The sequence below is a fragment of the Sciurus vulgaris genome (genome assembly GCF_902686455.1).
Source record: "Sciurus vulgaris genome assembly, chromosome: 4".
Lineage (NCBI taxonomy): Eukaryota > Metazoa > Chordata > Mammalia > Rodentia > Sciuridae > Sciurus > Sciurus vulgaris.
Window position 1 is genome coordinate 40,808,522 of NC_136464.1, and position 27,618 is coordinate 40,836,139.

Genomic DNA, 27,618 nt, shown 5'->3' on the forward strand with positions numbered 1-27,618 from the left:
TTTTCTCCCATATTTTTAGTCCCTTTGTCTAGTATGAGAAAATTGTATTTGTTTGGGTTTGTGTCCGTGTCCTCTATTCTGTACCATTGATCTACCTTTCTATTTTGGTACCAATACCATGCCATTTTTGTTACTATTGCTTTGTAGTAGAGTTGAAGATCTGGTATTGCAATAACCCCTGCTTCCCTCTTTCTACTGAGGATTGCTTTAGCTATTCTGGGTTTCTTATTCTTCCAGATGAATTTCATAATTGCTTGCTCTATTTCTGTAAGGTACATCATTAGGATTTTCATTGGAATTGCATTGAATCTGTATAGCACTTTTGGTAGTATGGCCATTTCGAGAATATTAATTCTTCCTATCCAAGAACATGGGAGATCTTTCCATCTTCTAAGGTTTTCTTTCATTTCTTTCTTTAGTGTTCTGTAGTTCTCATTGTAGAGGTCTTTCACCTCTTTTGTGAGATTGATTCCCAAGTATTTTATTTTTTTCGATGCTATTGTGAATGGGGTAGTTTTCCTAATTTCTCTTTCTGAAGATTCATCACTTATGTATAAAAATGCATTGGATTTATGAGCATTGATCTTGTAACCTGCTACTTTACAGAATTCACTTATGAGTTCTAAGAGTTTTCTGGTGGAATTTACAGGAATATATAATCATGTCATCAGCGAACAGGGATAGTTTGAGTTCTTCTGTTCCAATTCGTATCCCTTTAATTTCTTTGGTTTTTCTAATTGCTCTCGCTAGAGTCTCAAGGACAATGTTGAATAAAAGTGGTGAAAGACGGCATCCCTGCCTTGTTCCAGTTTTTAGGGGGAATGCTTTCAGTTTTTCACCATTTACAATTATATTGGCCATGGGCATAGTGTAGATGGCCTTTACAATGTTACGGAATGATCCCACTACCCCAATTTTTTCTAGTGTTTTGAGCAAGAAGGGATGCTGTATTTTATCGAATGCTTTTTCTGCATCTATTGAAATAATCATGTGATTCTTGACTTTAAGTCTGTTGATATGGTGAATGACATTTATTGATTTCTGGATATTGAAATAACCTTGCATCCCTGGGATAAAACCCACTTGATCATGGTGCAATATCTATTTAATATGTTTTTGTATGCGATTTGCTAAAATTTTGTTGAGAATTTTTGCATCGATGTTCATTGAGGATATTGGTCTGAAATTTTCTTTCCTCGATGTGTCTCTGTCTGGTTTAGGTATCAGGGTGATATTGGCTTCATAGAATGAGTTTGGGAGGGTTCCCTCCTCTTCTATTTTATGGAATACTTTGAGGAATATTGGAATGAGCTCTTCTTTAAATGTTTTGTAGAACTCGGCTGAGAACCCATCTGGTCCCGGACTTTTCTTTGTTGGTAGGCTTTTGATGACCTCTTCTATTTCATTGCTTGAAATTGATTTATTTGTGTATGTCCTCCTCATTCAGTTTATGTAATTCATATGTCTCTAGAAACATGTTGATGTCTTCGAGGTTTTCTGCTTTGTTGGAGTATAGATTTTCAAAATAGCTTCTAATAACGTTTTGTATTTCACTCGTGTCTTTTGTGATATTTCCTTGTTCATTCCAAATTTTAGTAATTTGAGTTTTCTCCCTCTTTCTTTTTGTTAGTGTGGCTAAGGGTTTACCAATTTTATTTTTTCAAAGAACAAACTATTTATTTTGTCAATTTTTTGTATTGTTTCTTTTGTTTCAATTTCATTGATTTCAGCTCTGAGTTTAACTATTTCCTGTCTTCTACTACTTTTGGTGTTGGTCTGCTCGTCTTTTTCTAGGACTTTGAGCTGTAGTGTTAAGTCATTTATTTGTTGATTTCTACTTCTTTTGTTGAATGCGCCCTATGAAATAAATCTTCCTCTAAGTACTGCATTCATAGTGTCCCAGAGATTTTGATATGATTTGCCTGTGTTCTCGTTTACTTCTAAGAATTTTTTTATTTCCCTCGTGATGTCTTCTGTTATCCATTCATCATACAATAGCGCATTATTTAATCACCAGGTATTGGAGAAGTTTCTGTTTTTTATTCTGTCATTTATTTCTAATTTCAATCCATTATGATCTGATAGAGTACAAGGTAGTATCTCTATCTTCTTGTATTTGCTAACAGTAGCTTTGTGGCATGAGACACGGTCTATTTTAGAGAAGGATCCATGTGCTGCTGAGAAAAAAGTGTATTCGTTCTTTGTTGGATGGTATATTCTATATATGTCAGTTAAGTCTAAATTGTTGATTGTATTATTGAGATCTATGGTTTCTTTATTCAATTTTTGTCTATCCAGTGGTGAGAGAGGCGTGTTAAAATCGCCTAGTATTATTGTGTTCCATATTTGATTTCTGGAATTGACAAGGATTTGTTTGACGTACATGGATGAGCCAATGTTCAAGGTATATTTATGATTGTTATATCTTGCTGATTTATGCTTCCCTTAAGCAGTATGTAATGTCCTTCTTTATCCCTTCTGACTAGTTTCAGCTTGAGGTCCACATTATCTGAAATGAGGATGGATACTCCAGCTTTTTTGCTGAGTCCATGTGCATGGTATGTTTTTTTCCCATCCTTTCATCTTTAGTCTATGGGTATCCTTTTCTATGACGTGAGTCTCTTGCCGGCAGCATATTGTTGTATTTTTCTTTTTAATCCAATCTTCAGTCTATGTCTTTTGATTGATGAGTTCAGGCCATTAACATTCAGGGTAATTATTGTGATATGGTTTGTATTCCCAGGATTTTGATTCATTTTAGTTTTTTGACATGATTTGGTTTCTCCTTTATGTGGCAATTCCTTTAGGCTAGTTCCTCCTGTTGCTGATTTGGATCGTTGTTTTTCATCTCTTCCTCATGGAATATTTTGCTGAGAATGTTCTATAATGCCGCCTTTCTTTTTGTAAATTCCTTTAGCTTTTGTTTGTCATGGAAGGATCTTATTTCGTCGTCAAATCTGAAAGTAAGTTTTACTGGGTATAAGATTCTTGCTTGGCATCCATTTTCTTTCAGGGCTTGGTTAATTTTGTTCCAGACCCTTCTAGCTTTTAGGGTCTGGATTGAAAAATCTCCTGATATTCTTATTGGTTTCCCCCTGAATGTAATTTGGTTCTTTTCTCTCACAGCCTTTAAAATTCTGTCTTTATTTTGTATGTTAGGTATTTTCATTATAATGTACCTTGGTGTGGGTCTGTTGTAATTTTGTGTATTTGGAGTCCTACAAGCCTCTTGAACTTGGTTTTCCATTTCATTCTTCAGATTTGGGAAATTTTCTGATATTATTTCATTGAATAGATTGTTCATTCCTTTGGTTTGTTTCTCTAAGCCTTCCTTAATCTCAATAATTTTTAAATTTGGCCTTTTCATGATATCCCATAATTCTTGTAGATTCTGTTCATGATTTCTTATCATCTTCTCTGTTTGGTCAACATTGTTTTCAAGATTAAATATTTTGGGGTTTTCAAGATGGTGGACTAGAGGGTGGCTGCATGTCATGTTGCTCCAGAACTCAGGATTCAAAAGAGGAGATATTGAGAGACTTGGGATCAACTCAAAGCAGCCGGGTAAGTCTCTCCCATTGGAGAGGCGTCTCGGATGGGGTGGTAGTCCTGGAACGCAGGGAACGTTGTGAAGTAAAGCTGCCCAAGGAGACACCCCTCCCCCCGCTGGAGCAGTGAACTCGGACCACTGGGAGCATAGTAGAGGAGGCCGCTCAGCACAGCGCTTGGACTCGGAGCAACCACTGGGGCTCCGGGCAGCTGCCCAGGGGAGGAGCTGAGAGGAGAGCTGTTTGGACTTGTGGCGACCACTACTGAACACCGGGGCCTGCCTGGAGGAGGAGGAGGAGGAGTGTGGCAGGTCGCTTGGACTCGGAGAGTCCACACCAGAGCTCCAGGCAGCTGCCGGAGGAGGTGTGTGCAGCGGGTCGCTTGGACTTGGAGAGACTCAGAGTGACCGCTCCTGAACACCTGGGGGGCTACACGGAGGAGGAGAAATGGGGAGGGTCACTTGGAGTGACTGCCCACGGCTACAGGTGGTTGGCGGGAAGAGAAGGCACGCAGTGAGTTGCTTGGACTCCTAGTGACCGCTCCGGAACACCAGGCGGCTGTCCGGAGGAAGAGGCATGCGGCAGGTCTCTGGGACTCGGAGCGATTGAACGGGGCTCCAGATGGCTGCTCAGAGGAGGAGCTGCATAGCCAGGCGATTAGGTGCAGAGCAGGGTCCCAGGATCTAGGAGGCTTCTTGGTGGAAGAGCCGCACAGAGACACGCTTAGGGGCGGAGCAAAGGTTCCAGGACTCCGGGCAGATTCTCTGAGGAGAGGCAGCCTAAGGAGACTCATCTGCAAAGGGTGAGGCTCCCAGGCCCAGGAGGTAGGTCCGGGTCTCTGGGAATGTTGCAGAGGAAGGCAGCCCAGCCCAGGCAGCAGTTGTGGATTGAGGGGAACCTCTAGGAGGGGAACTGACCAGCGAGACCTCCCCACGGGTGAGTCTTCCCTGCCGGGTGAGGTTTTCCCACAAAGACGGTAAAACCTGAGACACAGGCCCAAACAGGCCTTGCCTCAGCCCGCAGCCTAGTTCCCCTTTGGATGACCATTGGTCAACTCATGGAGGCACCTCTTTTCCATTAGCAGGGAATATTCCTCACCTGAAGGCCACCACCCCTAGAGAGGCAGGTTCCTTGTGGAGCACCGCACTATCAACTTCCTCCAAGACTTCAGCCCACTGAAGGCTAAGAGGGGATATACTAGAAATCTTCAGGGACATTATAAGTCAATAGAGGAAATCTGCAATATCTCAGCGGTCCACTGATATCTGAACAATATGAGAAAACAAGGGAAGAAAATGCCCCAAACAAATCTAGATGTTACATCAATAAAACCCAATGACAGCATGGCAGAAGAAATGACAGAAAAGGAGTTCAGAATGTACATAATTAAAATGATCAGGGAAGCAAACGATGAGATGAAAGAGCAAATGCAGGCACTGAATGAGGAGATGAAAGAGCAAATGCAGGCACTGAATGATCGCACCAATCGACAGTTAAAAGAGCAAATACAGGAAGCAAAAGATCATTTCAATAAAGAGTTAGAGATACTGAAAAAAAAAAACAAACAAATTCTTGACATGAAGGAAACAATAAACCAAATTAAGAACTCCATAGAAAGCATATCCAATAGGATAGAACACCTGGAAGACAGAACCTCAGACATTGAAGACAAAATATTTAACCTTGAAAACAAAGTTGAACAAACAGCGAAGATGGTAAGAAATCATGAACAGAATCTACAAGAATTATGGGATATCATGAAAAGGCCAAATTTAAGAATTATTGGGATTGAGGAAGGCTTAGAGAAACAAACCAAAGGAATGAACAATCTATTCAATGAAATAATATCAGAAAATTTCCCAAATCTGAAGAATGAAATGGAAAACCAAGTTCAAGAGGCTTATAGGACTCCAAATACACAAAATTACAACAGACCCACACCAAGGCACATTATAATGAAAATACCTAACATACAAAATAAAGACAGAATTTTAAAGGCTGTGAGAGAAAAGAACCAAATTACATTCAGGGGGAAACCAATATGGATATCAGCAGATTTTTCAATCCAGACCCTAAAAGCTAGAAGGGTCTGGAACAATATTTTTCAAACCCTGAAAGAAAATGGATGCCAACCAAGAATCTTATACCCAGCAAAACTTACGTTCAAATTTGATGATGAAATAAAATACTTCCATGATAAACAAAAGCTAAAAGAATACAAAAAGAAAGCCAGCATTACAGAATACTCTCAGCAAAATATTCCATGAGGAAGAGATGAAAAACAAAGAAGCAAATCAGCAAAGGGACGAATTATCCTAAAGGAATTGTCAAATAAAGGAGAAACCAAGTCGTGTCAAATAAATAAATAAATAAATAAATAAATAAATAAATAAATAAATAAAATAAACAATGAACCAAATGACTGGAATACAAATCATATCTCTATAATAACCCTGAATGTTAATGGCCTGAATTCATCAATCAAAAGACATAGACTGGCAGATTGAATTAAAAAGAAAGATCCAACAATATGTTGCCTGCAAGAGACTGACCTCATAGAAAAACATACCCATAGACTAAAGATGAAAGGATGGAGAAAAACATACCATGCACATGGACTCAGCAAAAAAGCTGGAGTATCCATCCTCATTTCAGATAATGTGGACTTCAAGTCAAAACTAGTCAGAAGGAATAAAGAAGGACATTTCATACTGCTTAAGGGAAGCATAAATCAGCAAGATATGACAATCATAAACATCTATGCCCCAAACAGTGGCTTATCCATGTATGTCAAACAAATCCTTCTCAATTTCAGAAACCAAATAGACCATAACACAATAATACTAGGTGATTTTAACATGCCTCTCTCACCACTGGACAGATCTTCCAGACAAAAATTGAACAAAGAAACCATAGATCTCAATAACACAATCAATAATTTAGACTTAACGGACATTTATAGAGTATACCATCCAACCAAGAGCGAATATACTTTCTTCTCAGCAGCACATGGATCCTTCTCTAAAATAGACCATATATTATGCCACAAAGCTAATGTTAGCAAATACAAGAAGATAGAGATACTACCTTGTATTCTATCAGATCATAAGAGATTGAAGTTAGAAATAAATGAAAGAGTAAAAAACACAAACTACTCAAACATCTGGAGATTAATCAATATGCTATTATATGATGAATGGATAACAGAATATATTAGGAAGGAAATTAAAAAATTCTTAGAGCTAAATGAGAACAAAGAAACAACATATCAAAATCTCTGGGACACTATGAAAGCAGTACTTAGAGGAAAATTTATTTCATGAAGCACATTTAATAAAAGAAGTAAAACTCAACAAATAAACGACTTAACACTACAGCTCAAAGCCCTAGAAAAAGAAGAACAGACCAGCACCAAAAGTAGTAAAAGATAGGAAATAGTTAAACTCAGAGCTGAAATCAACGAAATTGAAACAAAAGAAACAATACAAAAAATTCAAAAAATAAATAGTTGGTTCTTTGAAAAAATAAACAAAATTGGTAAACCCTTAGCCACACTAACAAAAAAAAAGAGGGAGAAAACTCAAATTGCTAAAATTCGGAATGAACAAGGAAATATCACAACAGACATGAGTGAAATATAAAACATAATTAGAAGCTATTTTGAAAATCTATACTCCAACAAAATAGAAAATTTTGAAGACATCAATAGGTTTCTAGAAACATATGAACTGCCTAAACTGAATGAGGAGGACATACACAATTTAAATAGACCAATTTCAAGTAATGAAATAGAAGAGGTCATCAAAAGCCTACCAACAAAGAAAAGTCCAGGACCAGATGGGTTCTCAGCCAAGTTCTACAAAACATTTAAAGAAGAGCTCATTCCAATACTTCTCAAAGTATTCCATAAAATAGAAGAGGAGGGAACCCTCCCAAACTCATTCTATGAAGCCAATATCACCCTGATACCTAAACCAGACAGAGACACATCGAGGAAAGAAAATTTCAGACCAATATCCTTAATGAACATTGACGCAAAAATTCTCAACAAAATTTTAGCAAATCGCATACAAAAACATATTAAAAAGATAGTGCACCATGATCAAGTGGGTTTCATCCCAGGGATGCAAGGTTGGTTCAACATCAGGCAATCAATAAATGTCATTCACCATATCAACAGACTTAAAGTCAAGAATCACATGATTATTTCAATAGATGCAGAAAAAGCATTTGATAAAATACAGCATCCCTTCATGCTCAAAACACTAGAAAAAATAGGGATAGTGGGAACATTTCTTAACATTGTAAAGGCCATCTACAATAAGCCCATGGCTAATATCATTCTAAATGGTGAAAAACTGAAAGCATTCCCCCTAAAAACTGGAACAAGGCAGGGATGCCCTCTTTCACCACTTCTATTCAATATCGTCCTTGAAACTCTAGCCAGAGCAATTAGACAAACCAAAGAAATTAAAGGGATACGAATAGGAAAAGAAGAACTCAAACTATCCCTATTTGCTGATGATACAATTATATACTTAGAGGAACCAGGAAATTCCACCAGAAAACTTTTAGAACTCATAAGTGAATTCAGTAAAGTAGCGGGATATAAGATCAATGCACATAAATCTAATGCATTTTTATATATAAGTGATGAATCTTTGGAAAGAATAATTAGGAAAACTACCCCATTCACAATAGCCTCAAAAAAAAAAAAAAATAAAATACTTGGGAATCAATCTCACAAAAGAGGTGAAAGACCTCTACAATGAGAACTACAGAACACTAAAGAAAGAAATTAAAGAAAACCTTAGAAGATGGAAAGATCTCCCATGTTCTTGGATAGGAAGAATTAATATTGTCAAAATGGCCATACTACCTAAAGTGCTATACAGATTAAATGCAATTCCAATTAAAATCCCAATGACGTACCTTACAGAAATAGAGCAAGCATTTATGAAATTCATCTGGAAGAGTAAGAAACCCAGAATAGCTAAAGCAATCCTAGGCAGGAAGAGTGAAACAGGGGGTATCACAATACCAGATCTTCAACTCTACTACAAAGAAATAGTAACAAAAACAGCATGGTATTGGTACCAAAATAGAAAGGTATATCAATGGTACAGAATAGAGGAGGGCTTGGGAGATAGCTCAGTCAGTAGAGTGCTTGGCTTTGTAAGCACACTGCCCTGGGTTCAATCCCCAGCACCAAAAAAACAAACAGAATAGAGGACAAGGACACAAACCCAAATAAATACAATTTTCTCATACTAGACAAAGGGGCCAAAAATATGCAATGGAGAAAAGATAGCTTCTTCAACAAATGGTGCTAGGAGAATTGGAAATCCATATGCAACAGAATGAAACTAAACCCATATCTCTCACCATGCACGAAACTAAACTCAAAATGGATTAAGAACCTCGAAATCAGAGCAGAGACCCTGCAGATTATAGAAGAAAAAGTAGGTCCGGATCTTCAACATGTTGGCTTAGGACCAGACTTCCTCAACAGGACTTCCATAGCACAAGAAATAAAAGCAAGAATCAATAACTGGAATAGATTCAAACTAAAAAGCTTTCTCTCAGCAAAGGAAACTATCAGCAATGCGAAGAAAGAGCCTACAGAGTGGGAGAAAATCTTTGCCAATCATACTTCAGATAGAGCACTAATCTCCAGAATCTATAAAGAACTCAAAAAACTCTACACCAAGAATACAAATAATCCAATTGACAAATGGGCTAAGGAAATGAATAGATACTTCACAGAAGAAGATCTACAAGCAATCAACAAATGTGTGGAAAAATGTTCAACATCTCTAGTAATAAGAGAGATGCAAATCAAAACCACCCTAAGATTCCATCTCACCCCAATTAGAATGGCAATTATCAAGAATACAAGCAACAACAGGGGTTGGCAATGATGTGGGGAGAAAGGTACACTCATACATTGTTGGTGGGGCTCCAAATTAGTGCAGCCACTCTGGAAAGCAGTGTGGAGATTCCTCAGAAAGCTTGGAATAGAACCACCATTTGACCCAGCTATCCCACTCCTTGGCCTATACCCAAAGGACTTAAAATCAGCATACTACAGAGATACAGCCACATCAATGTTCATAGCTGCTCAATTCACAATAGCCAGATTGTGGAACCTAGATGTCCTTCAACTGATGAATGGATAAAGAAACTGTGGTATACATATACAATGGAGTATTACTCAGCCATAAAGAATGATAAAATTATGGCATTTGCAGGCAAATGGATGAAATTGGAGAATATGCTAAGTGAGATAAGCCAATCTCAAAAAACCAAAGGACGAATGATATCGCTAATAAGTGGATGAGGACACATAATGGGGTAGGGAGGAGTTAGTGTTAGGGTTAGAGTTAGGATTAGGGAGGGGGGCAAGAATGGAGGAAGGAAGGACTGTATAGAGGGAAAAGAGGGGTGGGAGGGGTGGGGGGGAAGGGAAAAAAATAACAGAATGAACCAAACAACATTACCCTATGTCAATTTATGATTACACAAATGGTATGCCTTTACGCCATGTACAGATAAACAACATGTATCCCATTTGTTTACAATAAAAAAAAAGACTAAATATTTTGTCTTTAATATCGGAGGTTCTATCTTCCAGGTGTTCTATTCTATTGGTTATGCTTTTTGTGGAGTTTTTAACTTGGTTTATTGTTTCCTTCATTTCAAGGATTTCTGTTTTTTTGTTGTTTTTTTTTTTTTTTTTTTTTTTTTTTTTTTTTTAGTATCTCTAACTCTTTATTGAAATGATCTCTTGCTTCACTTATTTGCTCTTTTAACTGTTGATTGGTGCGATCATTTAAGGCCTGCATTTGCTCTTTCATCTCCTCGTTTGCTTCCCTGATTGTTTTAATTATGTACATTCTGAACTCCCTTTCTGACATTTCTTCTGCTGTCCTATCTTTGGGTTTTATTGATATAGTATCTAGGTTTCTTCCCTTGTTTTCTCATATTGGTCAGATGTCAGTGGGACTCTGAGATATTGTGGATTTCCTCTATTGGCTTATAGTGTCCCTGTAGATTTCCAGTGTATCACCTACCAGCCTTCAGTAGCCTGCAGTCTTGGAGTAACTTGATAATGCAGTGCTTCTGAAGAAAGCTGCCCCTAGCCCGCTACTGGTTCCAGGGCTTGGAGTTGACTGTGTGTTGAAAGGCTCTCACTGGGGAGCCTGCTCGGAGATGCTGGCCGTGTGGGAGGAGCCCACCACCAGAGTGCGCAGGGCTGCCTGGGGAAGCCCTTCCCTACTCTGATGAGCCGCCCCTATCCGGGCCTGTGGCCCAGGCCGAGCTTCACCCAGTGGGGGAGAATCACCCCGTGGCTCTATTTTAGCCCAAGTCTCTCAATGCCTCCCCTTCTTGAATCCTGGGTTCTGGAGTGACTGGAGATGCAGTCACCCTCTAGTCCGCCATCTTGGATCGGCCCCGTGGAAAGAGCCTGCGGCTGGAAGGGGCAGGGCCGCCTGGAGAAGTCTCTGGCTACCCTGCCCTGGTCTCAGAGGCTGCTTTGGGGTCGGAGCTCTCCGCTGGCTGGGGGACTTGTGGCTGGGTCTATATAGAAAGGCTCTGACTGGGCGGTCTGCTCTGAGAATGTAGTCTTGAAAGGTGCCTCCCGCCGGAGGGAGCCGAGCTGCTTGGGGAAGTCCCTGGCTGCCCTGTCCTGGTCCCTGAAGCTGCCTCTCATGTCTGAATTTTAAAAGCAAAATTTCTACTATTATTCCAACTAGGATAATTTTTCTGGGTATTTTTTAAAGACTCACTTTGTGACCTGAATAGGTATTGAATTTCATCAAAAGCCTTCTTTGTACTTTTTAACATAACCATCTATGGCTTTTAAAAACCTTTTGAAGTAAGGCACCATGGCACACATCTGCAATCCCAGTGACTCAGGAGACTGAGACAGAAGGATTGCATGTCTGAGGCCAGGTTGGACAATTTAAGGAGGCCCTGTGTCAAAAATTAAAAAGGGCTGGTGATGTAGTTCAGTGGTAGAGCTCCCCTGGGTTTCAATTCCCACCTCCCTAAAAAAACTTGTTTTTTGAATTAATGTTAGACTCACAAAAAAGTGACAAAAATAGTAGTTCCTTATATTCTTCACTCTACACCCTCTAACATGAATAGTTCACATGATAGAATATTTACATTAAACAATACATTAATTGGTTAAATATTACTAAACATAGATCTCTTTAAAATTTTACCAATTTTCTGCTAATATCTTTTTTATATATAGGTCCCTATTCAGGATTCTACATTACACTTAATTGTTACTTCTCTTTAGTCTCCTCCAATCTGTAAGAGGTCCCTACTTTTTCTTGTCTTTGATGACCTTGACTCTTATGAAGAGTATTTGTCAATATTTTATAGAATATCCCTTCACTTAGGCTTCTCCAGTGATTATAATGAAGTTATGCACTTTTGGAAATACCACAAAAAGAATACTTGATATCATGTCTTTTTCCTGATTTACCTTAACCACTCAGTTAAATTGGTGTATGACAAGTTTCTTCACTATAAAATTATTATCTTTCCTCCTATAAGCTGGACACTCTGCTGAGGGGATACTTTGAGACTATGCAATGCTATCTGTCCTTAAATTTCCAGTTACTACATTTGAGCATCTATCAGTGAACCCCTGTCTGCAATACTTATTACTGTGGGGTTTACCTGGTGATAATGCTCTATTTTCCACTTTTCTCTCACATTTCTTAATCAGAATTCCATTGTAACAAAGATCTCCCTCTCCTCCCTTAGTTGAATACATGTTAATATCAACATAGACTCATAAATATTTATTGTATTCCATGAATCATAATTTACTTATATTATTTGTCTATTTATTTTACAACAGTAGGGATTAAACCCAGGGCCGTGCACATGCCTAAGCAAGCACTCTACCACTAAGCTACACCCCCAGTTCTTTTTATTCTATTTTGAGACAGGGTCTCACTAAGTAACCTTGGCTGGCCTGGACCTTGCAATCCTCCTGCCTCAGCCTCCCAAGTAACTGGGATCACAGTTGCATGTGCCATAATGCCAAGCTCATTATTTATTTTCTTGTGCCAAGTTTTCCAGTTTCAAGTTGATCCTTCAGGTTGGCTCCTGCACTCTTTTAACAAGCCTTTTCTGGTACCTTAAAGTTCCAAGATCATATTGTATTTTCCCTGACCTAGCAGTTCTGCAATGGACCACTTCTACCAAAACCATTTCATTTTATTAAAGAATAATATCTATAGACCAACATCTGGACACTAGGTATGCCTGTTGTTAATACAGTATCACTGTTTATATGCCCTCTCAGCAGACAGGACTGGAAAATAAATATATATGTGTGTGTGCGTACTAGCCCACTCATACGTGCATATCAATATTTCTGTATCTCTTTATATATTCAAAAAAGAGCTTATAATAATGCCTGAATCCAATCCAAAAAGTTCATTTTAACCATTATCCTTTCCTGGCTTATAATTTCTTCCTCTAAAGTGAAAAATCCAACTAATTACCCACAGTCTATTCTCTTATTTGCTCAATTTTGAGAATCATACTTTACTATATTACAGGGTTTATGTACAGCACTATTTAACCTTACAGAATCCAGTCAACATACTGTTTTCCAGTTACTTAGGTTTGTTTTTTCTTCCCCATCTGCTTCTCAGTAGTTATTTTATTTCTTTACAACACTGACAGATTTATTGTTTAGTGTTTGTATTCCATTTGGGATACAAGCTCCCCTCCCATTCTAATTGCTCCTTTGAAAGCGAAGTACATATGTAATTTCATTAAGTACTGCCAACTACCTCCAAAAGGGTTTAACAATTTTTGTTCCCACCACCAATATGTGAGAATACCTACATACCCACAGCCTCACCAATGAACTATGTTGCCATATTTTTTTTAAATTTCACCAACTTCATAGGTGAGAAATTATATCGTTCTGTAGTTTTAATTTGAATTTCTCTAATTAAAGCTGAGTGAATTATGTTTGAGGGTCACTTTTAAATTATATTTTGAAAAATGACCATTCATTTCCTCTCCCTGTTTTCTCATTTCCTCTCAGGTCCTTTGTCACTGAATTTTTTTAAAGTTCTTTATGTATTGAGATATTAGCCTTTCATTTAGAGTACATGTTGCAAATATTTTCTTCAAGTTTGCCAGTGTAATTTGGCTTTATTTACAGTGCTTTTGGTCATGAAAAGACTTATTTCTCTGTAGTCAAATTCACCAGTCTTGCCTTACTGCCTCTAAATTTTGAATAATATTAAGAAAGCCTTTCCCTATACCAAGATTAAGGAATTAAACCATGTTTCCTTCTAGTAGATGGTTTTATTTTTTACATTTAGGCTCTTAAGTTGTTTGGTATTTATTATTTCTTTTGTTGAGACATGTGCCTAATTTTATTTTTTGCCAAATGGTTATCCAGTTGCCTTAGCACTATTTACTAAACAGTTACCCTTAATTCAATGATTTCCTATATGACCTCTGACATATACTAAACTGCTTCACGGACGTGGGTCTAAATCTGATCTTCCTATTCTTTTCCCCTAATCTACTTTATTCACATACCAGTACCTCATTTTAGTCATGTATACAACCTTCTAAAATGACAAAACTATTGAGACGGAGGACAAATTGGTGAGAACAGAGTTAAAAGGGGGAAACTACAAACTCTTCTCCATTGTGGCTATACCATTTAAAATTCTTTTTTGGGGGGAGCGGGTACTGGGGATTGAACTCAGGGGCACTCAACCACTGAGCCACATCCCCAACCCTATTTTGTATTTTGCTTAGAGACAGGGTCTCACTGAGTTGCTCAGCATCTCGTTTTTGCTGAGGCTGTCTTTGAACTCTCAATTCTCCTGCCTCAGCCTCCTGAGCTGCGGGATTATAGGTGTGCACCACTGTGACCGGCTTCATTTAAAATTCTTAACATGGGCAGAGGATGTAGCTTGGTGGTAGAGCACTTGCCTAACATGTGTAAGGCCCCTTGTATACATGGAATCATGTTGCATAAATATAACCTTTTGAGATTGGCATTTCTCACTCAATACAATACCCTGAGATCCATACCATGTTGTTGGATGCATCACTAATTACTTCTTTTTTAGTGCTGAATAGCAATCCGCTATGTGGAGCTATCAACATTTGCTTAATCATTCTTTGCTGAAGAACATTTGAGTTGTTTCCCAATGTGGGATATTAAGAATAAAGCAGATATATGAAATTTGAGTACAGGTTTTTGTGTGAACATAAAATTTTATTTCTCTGGCATAAATGTCCAAGGGTACAGTTTATGAAAACATGTCAGTATTGATTATCTGCTGAAGAGCTCCAAAGACACAGCGAAACCTTACCTTTGCCCAGCACAGGTGTGAGTATTCTAATTGCAGAATTAATTGCTGGAATTCTAATCAGAATTCTATGCTCTACCCTCCATAACTTCCTATCATTCTAGTTAAACTCTGGTATATCCAGTAGACTTTCCTAGCTATTTTTCTATTACACTACTATCTGATATATTTTGCTAACTTATTACTTCTGCTGATCTTGTTATCACAGGCAGTTTTAATATCTTGTATTTTTTATCTCAATCTTCACAACAAGTGAATAGTGAGGTTAAATACCTTGGATAAAGAAAAAGACTTTGGAAGCATTAGGGTCTGGATTCAAATTCTGGTCTTTTTAACTCCAAAAACCTGTCTGTTTACACTGTTTCTCTACTTTCTTTCCTTTTTTTTTTTTTTATTTCCTGGAAAAAAAGATAGCTGCAATTTTCTTTATTCAACAGCTTATTTCAAAGAGGAGAAAACCATCATCAGAGAAGGCAGGCAGTTTTTCCTAGCAATGGTAGATTGGAAATAGGAATTCTAGCCACAGCTAACTACCTCAAGGATTCTTAATCAGGCACTCAGAAATTGCACAGAACTTCAGAAGTCTATGGAATGGCTCAGAATTATAAACAATTGTTTGTCTATCTATGCAAGTCCATTTTTCTGCAGAAAGAGCCCACAGCTAGTCAAAGAGGTCTATGACTATCTAAATGATGAAAAACTACCACTGTACAGACTCTCTAAGAATAAGATGAAACATGAACCACAATGCTTTTTAAAATAATTGTTGATTTAAAATGTTCAAGTTCATTTTTTAAATTCTATTTTTATTCTAACAAAAATAACTGTTTAAAAACAACCATTTTAACTCTAATCTTTCCTAGTATGTTTATACAGAAATGCTCCTCAACTTACTATGGAGCTATGTCTTGATAATGCTATAAGCTGAAAACACTAAGTTGGAAATATATTAACAGTTAACCTACCACATATCAATACAACACACATTACAGTCTCTGTTGTTTCCCCTCCTGATCCCTTGGGGTTGACCGAGAGCTATAGCTCATTGCTACTGCCGGGCTTCTCAAGAGAATACCATAGTGCACACACCAGTCAAGGAAAAGATCAAAATTCAAAATTCAAAGTATGTGTGTATTGCTTTTGCACCATCATAAAGTTTAAAAAAAATCGTAAGGTGAAACATAATTTGGGGACTGTCTGTATGAAATACTAAGAAATTATTACATTTAAAATATGTCTTACATTCTTCTGGCTGGACAGATGAATAACTCCCGAGATTTAATAACTGACTGGTGAATGTTGATTGGAGTATTATCTCACCAATCCACTGATCATCATGAATAACAACATCTGAAGAGGAAAAAAAAAAATTCTGATTATGCCATAAATTCCTTCACATTCTGGTTAATTAACCATAGCAAAATATCATGCAAAATTCCCACATGCCAGGCAACTAAAGTTCAAATACATTAAATGATCTGCCTAATGGCAGAAAATAATAAAATAGCACATCTAAAATCTTATAGGTATGACTGTACAGAAGTAAAAGAACCACTTGTTTCTGTACATTCAATTTATGTCAATATGGAAACTCACTGCTCTACAGAGAAAGATTTAATGGTTTCCATTTAAATAAGGCAAATATTATAATGTATATTTCTGATAAACTAAAAAATAAATATTTTAGGATCTGGAAGCAAAGTAGTCGTTCAAAATCCAAGTATGTGTGTATTGCTTTTGCACCATCATAAAGTTTTTAAAAAATCCTTAGTGCCTAGAAGTATAGTAATACTCAGTGTGCACTGGTCCCTTCTGTATTAAATATATCTGAATATAAGGCAGATTTGAAAGAACTTAATTATTTTTCCCTGAACAGCTTGGTAATTATCTTCTATGATATCAAAAGTGAAATATTTGGGAGGTAGAGAACATTTTTCTTTGAGAAAAAAAGAGCAATATGATCTAGGACAGAGAGAGAAAAATCATTTAGTGGAAGTAAACATATCAACAGAAACAGTTCTAGTCAAAGCAAAAACTATAAGTTCTAAATAGAGAAAGAGGGATAACTACCACATAGGATATAATCCATGTACTAAGTGGAATAACTACCACATAGGATATAATCCATGTACTAAGTGTTAGGAGCATAAAATATTAATAATAGCAAAAGAATTTGGTAAATAAGAAAAACAAGGAGGCAAAAATTACAAATCATTACTTCCAAATTTACATTCTAAACCCTGTCCTCAACTTCAAGTTCTTTTATCTACAACTGTCTTAATGGATATTCCCATATGGATTTAGCAACTGGATTTTACATGCTCCCCAAACTCAGCATTGTCCAAACCTGCTTTCCCTTCATATTACCCATTGCATTTGTGGGTTCTATGCTGTTAGTCAGGTAAACCAGTTTGAGGTTATCCTGCCTCTTTCTTCACAACCTTTGTCCCCCTACCCACAACCAGCTGACTCTGCCTCTTGGATCTGCCACTGCCTTTACAATCCTGCTGCTTTACATCACACATTGTTCTCTTAATAGTTCCCAGTACCCCTTTCAATCCAAGCCCCACAATGCTAACAAGTGATTATCAAGCACATTAATGGGATCAAGTGACTTGCTTAAGGAACACTCAGAGAATCCCCAGTGGCTAATCAGGAAGAGTTAGCAAAGCTTCCAAGGCTTTTCATTGCACTACTGATGTAGCTCGGTAAGAGTACTTGCCTAGCATGTAGGAATTCAAGTCCTACCACTGCAAAACAACAATAACAACAAAAGACTTTTCATGTTCTGACACTCAGATTGCCTACTCTTCAGCAAAAAGCAACAAATGAGAAATTTCCGTAAGAGCCCTCTGAAGACTAGGATTGCAAAACCTAATGTTAGATTAGTGGTGATAGAGGGGGTAGGGAGTTGTAGCCAGCCCAGTCCTTGCCTCCTGGTTTCCATTTTGCCTGCTCATTGCTATGCCCTAGTTCCTAAACTCCTCTTCTTTGGTCTGTTACTTAAAATTGTGATTTCCCCAGATTAAGCGGTTCCTTTTCTTTTTTTAACTTTAATCAATAGTCTCCCATAGACAAGCCACATTTATAGCATTTCTTAGTTCTACTGTAATAAAAAAAAATCTATATACTAAAAGGGACATGTTCTGGGACATGCTATTATATAAAATGTTTCAGTTTGGGTATATCAACAGAGAGTATGAGTGTTCTGAGACATGCTATTACATAAAATGTTTCAGTTTGGGGATGTATATCAACAGAGAGTATGAGCTATCCAAGACAGAGATATAATATACTATTGGATGCTATTGACTAAAATGGAATGTCACTCATACATGTCCATGCAAATATAATTCACAACTTAATTAGGACTATGGAAAAAGACTGATTTTTTTCTAAGTTTCCATCCACTCCACACAAAATAAAACTCACTCAGAAAACAGTAAACTAAATATATTTTTCTAAGAATATAAAATTAAAAACTGGTATTTTTAAAAAATGTTCATAGATATAACCTAAATATCCTATAATAGAAAAATAGTTTAGTAAAATCTAATAGTCACTTGATAGAATGTTACCTAGTCATTAACAACTATATAAAACACTAGGGGGGGAATATAGAAATAGCAAGGTCAAGTTTCCATCTACTAGGAAAAGGCCTCCAGGAAATTTCACAAAGTGAATGGCTATGGCAAAGGACCATGATAAAATGACTATGATCCAGACTCTAGCCCTCTTCAGTCGGGAAAGCTAATTTCATCAATATTCCAAAAGTGGATTTCAACTCTGTAACATAAGCTTACATTAAATAGGTTAATGAGACAAGAAAATCAGAATACAATTTTTTCATTTACAATGAAGTATTAATAGCTAAAGAAAATGTCTTCAATCCCCTCACCTTGTGAACAGTTCTACTACAAAATCAAATCACAGGTAAAGGGGTATTCAGCACTGACTTAGAATAGGAGTTACACGGACTCTCCAATAACAACACATAGTGGTATGGGACTATAGTAAGGCTGTTTGTTACAAACTTGTGTCTACCTCTTTATTAGATTATCCCTGATAATTCTAGAAGTACACCAGAATATATTAACTAAGTTTATCATTCCCCCTACAAACCATTTGTAAAACTACTGCTACGAAATACACTAATGTTTTCTTTTTTTTTTTTTTTTTTTTTTTGCGGTACTGGGGATTGAACTCAGGGCCTTGTGCTTGCAAGGCAAGCACTCTACCAGCTGAGCTATTTCCCCAGCCCCTAATGTTTTCTTTTTCTAAGTTTCTAAGTATAACCTGTACCTACCTTCCTCTTCCCTATCACATAGTTTCCTATGTATATTTAGTTATTAATTCCCTCCTGGCTCTCATATATTATGCATTAATTTTAAATCAACAAAGAAAATGTAACAAAATGTTAGATTTCTTATGTTCAGTGAAAAAGGGTAAAAATTATATGTTCTTTATGATCAAAACTATATAGTAGGAGTATGCAACTCTGGCGTCTATGACTTTGCCATTTCGTACATGTGTGACATTGTGCAAGTTATTTTATATTTTGGGGCCTGCTTCAACAGAAAAATGATGATAACATTTTCTTCCTCATATAGTTGTAATGAGATAAACATGTGACATCTAAAACAAAGTTTGATACACAGTAAGCTCCCAATAAATATATCAGTGTGTGTGTGCACATGCACAAGTGTGCAACACACATTTTAAAGAGGATAAACAAAATAGAAAGTAACACTCTAAAACTTTATAAGTAGTTATATGAAATTTATATAATACCTGTTTTTTTCTTTTTATTTCCTAATGTGATTAACATTTAATTTTAATAATAATACAGTAGAAATCTGTACCTTTTCCTTGAGTAAGAATATAAAGTGCAGAGCATTATGAGGGATAAAGTAGCAGAAATGCTATCCTTTCATCCTACTACTACTAAAGAAAAGGAGTGAAGAGGGTTAAAAATAAGACAGACATTATCAAAAAAATCATAAGAAAATTAAAAGCATAGCCAAAATCATAGAAAAATGAAAAGGGGCCCAATGGTATGACTGAAACAGTTATATAGTGAATGAATAAGAGGTAGCAACCAGGGCCAGCTTCTTAAAGAAGATGAATAGAATGGCAGTACAAAACTAAGGATAGGACAGAGGCCCAGAAATGGCAATGTACAGGAAACTGGGCAGCATAAGCAGACCAATGCAATGCTACAAGAGGGCAATTAGGTTGGGTCCCTAGGAGGCAAAAGGTAAAGGAAGAATCTTCAAAGACTTAAAGTAGAACAAAACAAACACACAAAAACCATGGCTTTATAAAATAAGCCACCAAGGGGCTGGGGTCATGGCTCAGTGGTGGAGTGATTGATTGCCTGATGTGTGAGGCACTGGTTCAATTCTCAGCACCACACATAAAATGAATAAAATAAAGGTCCATCAACAACTAAAAACAATACTTAAAAAATATATAAGAAAAAATAAGCCACCATAAGCCACCACTAAACTTTGATGACCTCACCTGTGAGTAAAATTATATCTCCGAGAAATACTGTAAGTGCCCAAAATGCTGCGGTTCTCCAAAGAAAAACCTTCTTCTTAATTTCCGATTGATCAATTACTATAATTGTTGCTAAGGGCACTTTAGAGCCAGAATTGGCTCCAGATTTTATGTTTATTTCTTTCACATGACATGGAGTTAGCACCAGAGCTAAACAATTATACTTCTGACTTTTAGAATCACAATTTTTTATTAGTGATATTTTTTTAATACCCTTAAATTCAGACAAATTTCTCTGGCCCATTGCTATGGTAGAATCTCTTGCATTAGAACTCAACTCCATTTTCTTAGACACTTTAAAGACTTTAGACAGAGCTTTAGAATGGCCTGATTTCTCTTCAGAGCTCCAACTTCTTTTAACAGCACTTTTCTGAAAGGTGTTTAGTTGGGAACACAGTATTCCTGAGCGACACAACTCAATACAAATCTCATTTGGTGGCAGTTTATCTTCGGAACTGAAAAGTTCTTGAGATCCTGTATTTTCTTCAACATCTTTTTCAGGGTTTATGTGAATACTCTTTTTTTCAGGACAAATAGGACTAAAAAGGTCTAAGGAATATGTTTCTTTTTGTCCACTTTCATGTCCTTCTGTAAAATCATCCTTAAACTGAATCAAATTATCTTCAGTTATTCTTACTTCCCCATGACTTGCCTTTGGTTTAGTCTCCATGGATACGATCCCTTTATTTATAGAATTCAGAGCTTTATCCTCCCTTTGAGCTAAAAAAGCAACCTGACTAGAGGTCATTATACTCAGAAATTCAGTGTCAGTAGATGTTTTAAGGTTTGAGACCTTCCTAACTGCTCCATCAGACCTTGGCTCATCCACTGCATTAGAGGAAAAGAATTCCAGACACTGGTTTTGCATGTCATGGTGTTCTGCTGGCTTGTACTTTGTTTCTATAGCTTCTAGATCTACATTAGTTTGGTCAGTACTATCAACCAAATCCAACACAACTGCACATTTATGATCTAACTGAAAGGAATTTGTTTGAAAGTTGTGACCACATATGTTTGACTCATTTCTAGGATGTTCATCTGTAATTTTATTATTTTCACATTGAATCTTTTCATACTTTTCTTCTTCAGGTAAATGCTGAATTGTGCCCTTAAATCCATATATTTGCACATTAGAGTTGGTTACATCACTCAGCCCTGAGGGGTGAATCTTCTGGAATTTTATATTCTGTGTTTCTGAAGTCGAATATGTAAAGTCATCTTTCACCTGAACACATCTACTCACAGAGTTCACTAAACAACAACCACTTAGAACAGCTGGAGGGCCAGTAATAGCTTCTGAGGTTTGACAGTCTTTGAGATTGTTGGGCTCCTGGTTTTCATCCTTCAGATACAAAGAATGCTGATTGTACAAAAACTGAATTTTTTTCCAGGGATTTGCAGTGGATATTAAGGTTGTTCTCTGTGATACTGTCATTTTTAGTGGACCAGCTGGAGCACCCCAAAATATGTGAACTTGAGATCCTCCACTCATAATTTCTGATAAAAATGAAAAACACCAAATTAATTTTTGATAGACTTTTATATATCAATATTAACTTAATTAATGCATCAAAATAAAATATAAACTATGAATAATTAATCGATCATTTATTTCATATGCCACTTAATTATAAAATTCATATATACACCAAAAGTCATAAGAAAAATCAATTAGTCACAAAAAAACTTCACCTAAAGATTCTTTCAGTTAAAGAAAATTAAGAATAAAACTAGCATCAAACAGGTAAAGAAATCTTTACTATGTTCATTTCTTGTCTTGTAAAAACTTGCCTCATTTAAATAATAAGTTAGTGAAAGGGAGAAGACAGCATTTGTTTAACTAATGTATTACAGTCACTTCTACATTACCTGTTTTCTTTACTCGATAGATTATCTCAATAAGTTTTGGGTCTTCTTCCTTCAACTGTGAACTCCATTATCAAAACCAAATCAGAAGGCTCAAACTGGAAGGCAGAGAATATAAAAAAGTAAGACTTTCTTCAAAATGTACAAGCAACATATTATCTATTTTCACTTCAATCTGTTAGCAAAATCAATAAAAAACTGCTTTTGTATTTTTTCACCTTTTCCAAAATCAGATTGATTATAATTATTTTGTGACATTTAGATTAAAGAAAAACTCTATCATTTAAACTTTCAAACTGTGATAACTTGAAATAAGCAAATCTAAAGTACTTACTGAGATACACATAAAAGAATCACATCAATGTTTGCTTGTTCATGACAGACTTTAAATAAGCACTTATTAATTAGATCTATTCCTAGAATTCATTGAAAACATTTTTACAGTGTTGTATGGGCAAAAGACAGAAAAGATTATTGACATGAGGGAACTGTTGACCTGGTTAAAAAAACTGGCGAGAAAACAGTGAACATAAACTTGTAGTTTCAAAATAATATAATCAATACTAGAACCTATAAATAGGAATTGATAATGATCTACCAGGGAAGAGGGCTCCTACGGAAGGTGGATACAAGCATTTCAAACAAAAAACAGGATTTAAAAGGGCAAAATTATGAAAGACATGGTAGGACTGACTTTGATTTGAGTATAGGGTCCACTGTAAAAACATAAGATGCCTGAAATCATGAAAAGACCATGTGGAAGTATATAGGAAATGAGGTCTAAGCCAAGAAATGCCAGCTATAATCCCCAGTCACACTTAATATCTCCAAGATTTGCTCACTGGCACCTCTTCCAAATCTGATCAAAACTCATGATTTTCAATATCAGTATGGTTGCTCCTTCCTATACACTGGTCTCACCTCATGATTCCTTGACCTCCTCTCCTCTGTTGACTTTATTTTCTCCCTTACCTCAGTCATCTACTTGTATAATCATACACAATAATGATCAATAACTGCAGATCTTTTTCCTAATTTCAATATTGTTTTCAACTCTATATTTTCTATTTTCCAATTTTTTTCCCTCTATATGGACAACTTCAACAGTTCTTTGACCACATGGGATCTAAAATGAAAGCACTTATCTTACCATCTATTTCACAGACTCTTTCTTCATTTGCATCCTTAATCATCTTAAATTCTAGAGTTTACTATTATCACTCCCTATCATGCTTTTCTAACTTTTCTGCTTTGATCTCCAAGGTACTTAATGCAGCTAAACACAAATACTGAATCATCACCTATGCTGGTCAGAAGTGACTAGAGAAAAAAATACACAATCATCTGAAAACTGATCTCATTTTAAATTTATTACCACTAATCTCAAGGCAGTATCTAGCAATCCAGTCCTTTCCTATCCATTCACTCTTCAAGATAATTTTTTTACGCATTTTTTTCATTCTCCAGCATCTTCTCCACAACCCCCACTTACAGCTACCTATTTCCAATTCACAAACTCTCAACAACACATCCACCAACCCAGTTCTATGGGTCTTATTGGGTCTTATACACTCTGCCTACCCTTCTGTTACATGGACTAATTATCATGCTTCAATGAAGACCATCTCTTAAACACTTACTCACCATCTTGGTCCCACTTTCCTGCTCAGGCTCTAATAATTTTCCCCTGCTACCCTCTGTCATGGATTTTTCTCTGTACTAAAGCAACTCCATTAACATGCTGTTAGTTTTTCCCATGCTGTTATTCAGCATCTCCTGTCCCCCTCCACTTATTACACCACGTTTTCTACTTCTATATACAGTCATAAAAGAATCATCTATATTCCCTCTGCTCCTGTTTATTCTTAAACCCAGTGCACTAAGTTTTTGTCCAAATCTCTACACAGAAACAATAGCTTATTTCAAGGTCTCCACTGACTTCCACATTGCCATCTATCCATTCTCTATTTTTAGTTTAATTGGCCTATCAGCAGCACTCACTCCTTCTTTTCATTTGACTTTAAGGATATCATATCCCCTTGAATTTTGACCTACCTCAAACTCTTACCAATTGCTCTTTCTCAATCTCCTTTGCCAGCTGCTTTTCAGATCCTCAATTTCTTATGCAAGGTCCCAGTATTTGAATCTTTCTCAGAGCTCACTACCTACATGATTTTGTTCAGTCTTAAGGCTTTAAATAGCTTCTACAGGCTAATAATCACATATGTATCTATTGAAACCTCTCCTCTGAAGAGACTCCTGACTCCTTATCCAATTTTCTACTTACTCCTCACCACCACAAGACATCTAACAGGCATCCATACATAAAAAAAGTAATGTACCCATAATCGCAGCAGCTCAGGAGGCTGAGGCAGGAGGATCATGAGTTCTAAGAAAACTTCAGGAAAAGCAAGGTACTAAGCAACTCAGTGAGACCCTGTCTCTAAATAAAACACAAAATAGGGTTCAGTGGCCGAATGCCCCTGAGTTAGTACCCTGCCCCTGCAAAAAAAAAAAAAAAAAGTAATGTCTGAGGTATAGTCTGAGACTATATCCTTTAAAAAGATTGCATATGAAATGGACATGGGCTGGCTGGCAACTGTGAATTTAAATATCAGGTTTCCAGTCATTCCTTCATAAGAATATTTATGTAAACAATGCAATCAAGGCTGAACACTTGCTTTCTTTCTGGAAACTGGGCATTTTGGTATTGCTAGACAGAGAATGGCTATGTGACTAGGTCTAATTTAAAGAAATAATTCCAGGTCTAGGACAGGAAATTACAAGATAAATCTGAAATATACTGTACCAGAAGCCCTGCCCCCCAAAAAAGAACTATAAGAGACTATTAGGGTTATTTAAAAAAAAGAAATCAAAATTAACTTGAAGAAGTTCCCACTGAGCATCAACAAGACAAATAGTGTAATGAATTAGATCAAATTAAACGAGCTTATATCCACAAGAAAATAAAGATAACTACAGCAAACTCTCTCAATGGTCATCTTTAGAAAATCATAAGGGACTTTTTTAAAGCAGATAAATAAGATCAAATTGCCCAGGACAGTCTTGAACTTGCAATCCTCCTGCCTCAGCCTCCCAAGGAGCTATAATTACAGGAATGAGCCACCATGCCAGCTAGAAATCTTTAGAGATATGCTGCTAGTAACCAAAAAAAAAGAATGATATATTATCATCATTTTGCAACTCCTAGTGAATTAATGGATCTTTTAGGCAATGATCATTAATGGCAACTAACTTCAGAAAAGTAGATGTTGCAAGAAAGAGTGGAAGAAACCTACAGATTGAGGCCAATTACAATGTATGGACCTTATTTAGATCCTGACTTGAACAAACAAATGTGAAAATATTATAAAACAATTGGAAAAACTGAAACATTGATTAACATTTGATAAATGAAAGGACTACTGTCATTTTATAGTAGAATAAGGCTCTTATGGCTATGTTTAAAAGCATTATGTGCTGAAGATATATATGTGTGTGCGTGCGTGTGTGTGTGTGTGTGTGTGTGTGTGTGTGTGTGTTTTCAGATAGAATAGTATTCTATCTCAGATTTCTTCATAACAACATGGAGAGGGGAGGAGCAGAGCGTATAAACAAAACAACACTGGCCATGTGTCAATAACTGATGAGACGAGGGTGATGAAACACATCACAGTTCACTGCCCTGATCTATTTTTGTACGTTTGAAATACCCTATGATAAAAGTCTGTTTTCAAGAAACCACTGTTTCACATCCACAGAACTGAATAAAATTTTAAATAGTCTGACAATACCCAAGATTGGAGAACTTTTATACTGGAAGGGTAAATTGGCATAATACTTTGAAGAACAATTTGGCAAAATACAGTAAAACGGAGGGCACAAATACCATTCAACAGAACAACTGTACTTCCAAGTTTCTGCTCTGGCAAATTCTTACCCACATATACATAAGAAAACATGTAAAAGAGTGATCATGGGAGACCATAAGCAATAAATTAAAAACAACCTAAAACTCCATGAAGAGGAGAATGGATAAAGTATAGAATATTCAGAGATATACTACATGGCAGCAAAAATAAATGAAGAAGAGCTACATGTTAACACAGATCCATTTTACAAATAGAATTTTAAATAAAAATGCAATTTTAAGCCAGGTTCAGTGGTGCACACCTGTAATCCCAATAATTCAGGAGGCTGAGATAGGAGGATTGCAAGTTCAAAATCAGTCTCAGTTAAGCACCTTCGTGAGACCCTATCTCAAAATAAAAAATAAAAATGATTGGGGATGTAGCTAAGTAGTTAACACCCCTGGGTTAACTCCATAGTACCAAAAAAACGTAATTTTAAGAATACGATATACAGGGGGAGCGGGGGGGTGGGGAGAGAAGAATGAAGGAACTTTGGATGGTGTAGAAGAAAATGGGGTGAGAGGTGGTGGGAGAAGGAAATAGTAGAATGAAATAGACAGTATTACCCTATGTATATATATGATTACATGAATGGTGTGAATCTACATTGTGTACAACTACAGAAATGAAAAGTTGTACCCCATTTGTGTACAATGAATCAAAATGCAGTCTGTAAAAATTTTTTAAAATTTAATTTAAAAAAAAAGAATACAATAAACAGATAGATGCAGGGGCATATGCCTGGAATCCCAGCTATTTAGGAGGCTGAAGCATATTGCAAGTTTGAGGTCAGCCTCAGTAATTTAGCCAAAATAAAAAATAAAAGGGGGTGGAAATGTAGCTTAGTGGTAAAACAACCCTGAGTTCAATATCCAGTACTAAAGAAAAATAATAATAAAAATAAAAATAAATAAAGGGTTGGGGTGCAGCTTGGTGCTACAGGGTCCTTGGGTTCATTCCCCAGTGAGTGTGTGTGTGTGTGTGTGTGTGTGTGTGTGTGTGTGTGTGTATGTGATATCAATACATTGAGTTTTAAAACAAGGATTGTGGTTACCTTTAGGATAGAATAAAAGGGATATGATAAAAGGTACACAGAAGGCTTCAACTACTGATCACATTTTATTTTTTTAACTGTGTATGTTTACATAAGTATTCTTTATATTGTTCAGAAATATGATTTTTAAATCCTATAAAAAAACACTAAGAAGAAAGTTTATGGATGATTTTTAAAGATTTTTACATTTTAAAAGTTTTACTGTGATGAATAATTAATGCATATTATTTTCATATCAATTTTTGATAAGTCGGACTTTTCTTTCACAATCTTTCAACAGAATATAACGTTCCAACAGT

General features: G+C 36.4%; 1 protein-coding gene across 10 annotated transcripts in view; it reads right to left on the reverse strand.

The window, feature by feature from the left end:
* SHLD2 (shieldin complex subunit 2) overlaps window positions 1–27,618 on the reverse strand; it is a 95,143-nt gene that overhangs the window by 31,965 nt on the left and 35,560 nt on the right. For all 10 annotated transcript variants that reach the window (XR_013763540.1, XM_079138207.1, XM_079138209.1 and 7 more), the window contains 3 exons: window positions 22,358–22,452; window positions 20,450–21,985; window positions 16,169–16,276 (listed from right to left, as the gene is read on the reverse strand). Coding sequence is in view for 9 of the 10 variants with exons in the window: in XM_079138207.1 (XP_078994333.1) it covers window positions 16,169–16,276; window positions 20,450–21,980 (1,639 nt within the window). In the remaining variant the exon portion in view is untranslated. The remainder of the gene's footprint in view (window positions 1–16,168; window positions 16,277–20,449; window positions 21,986–22,357; window positions 22,453–27,618) is intronic.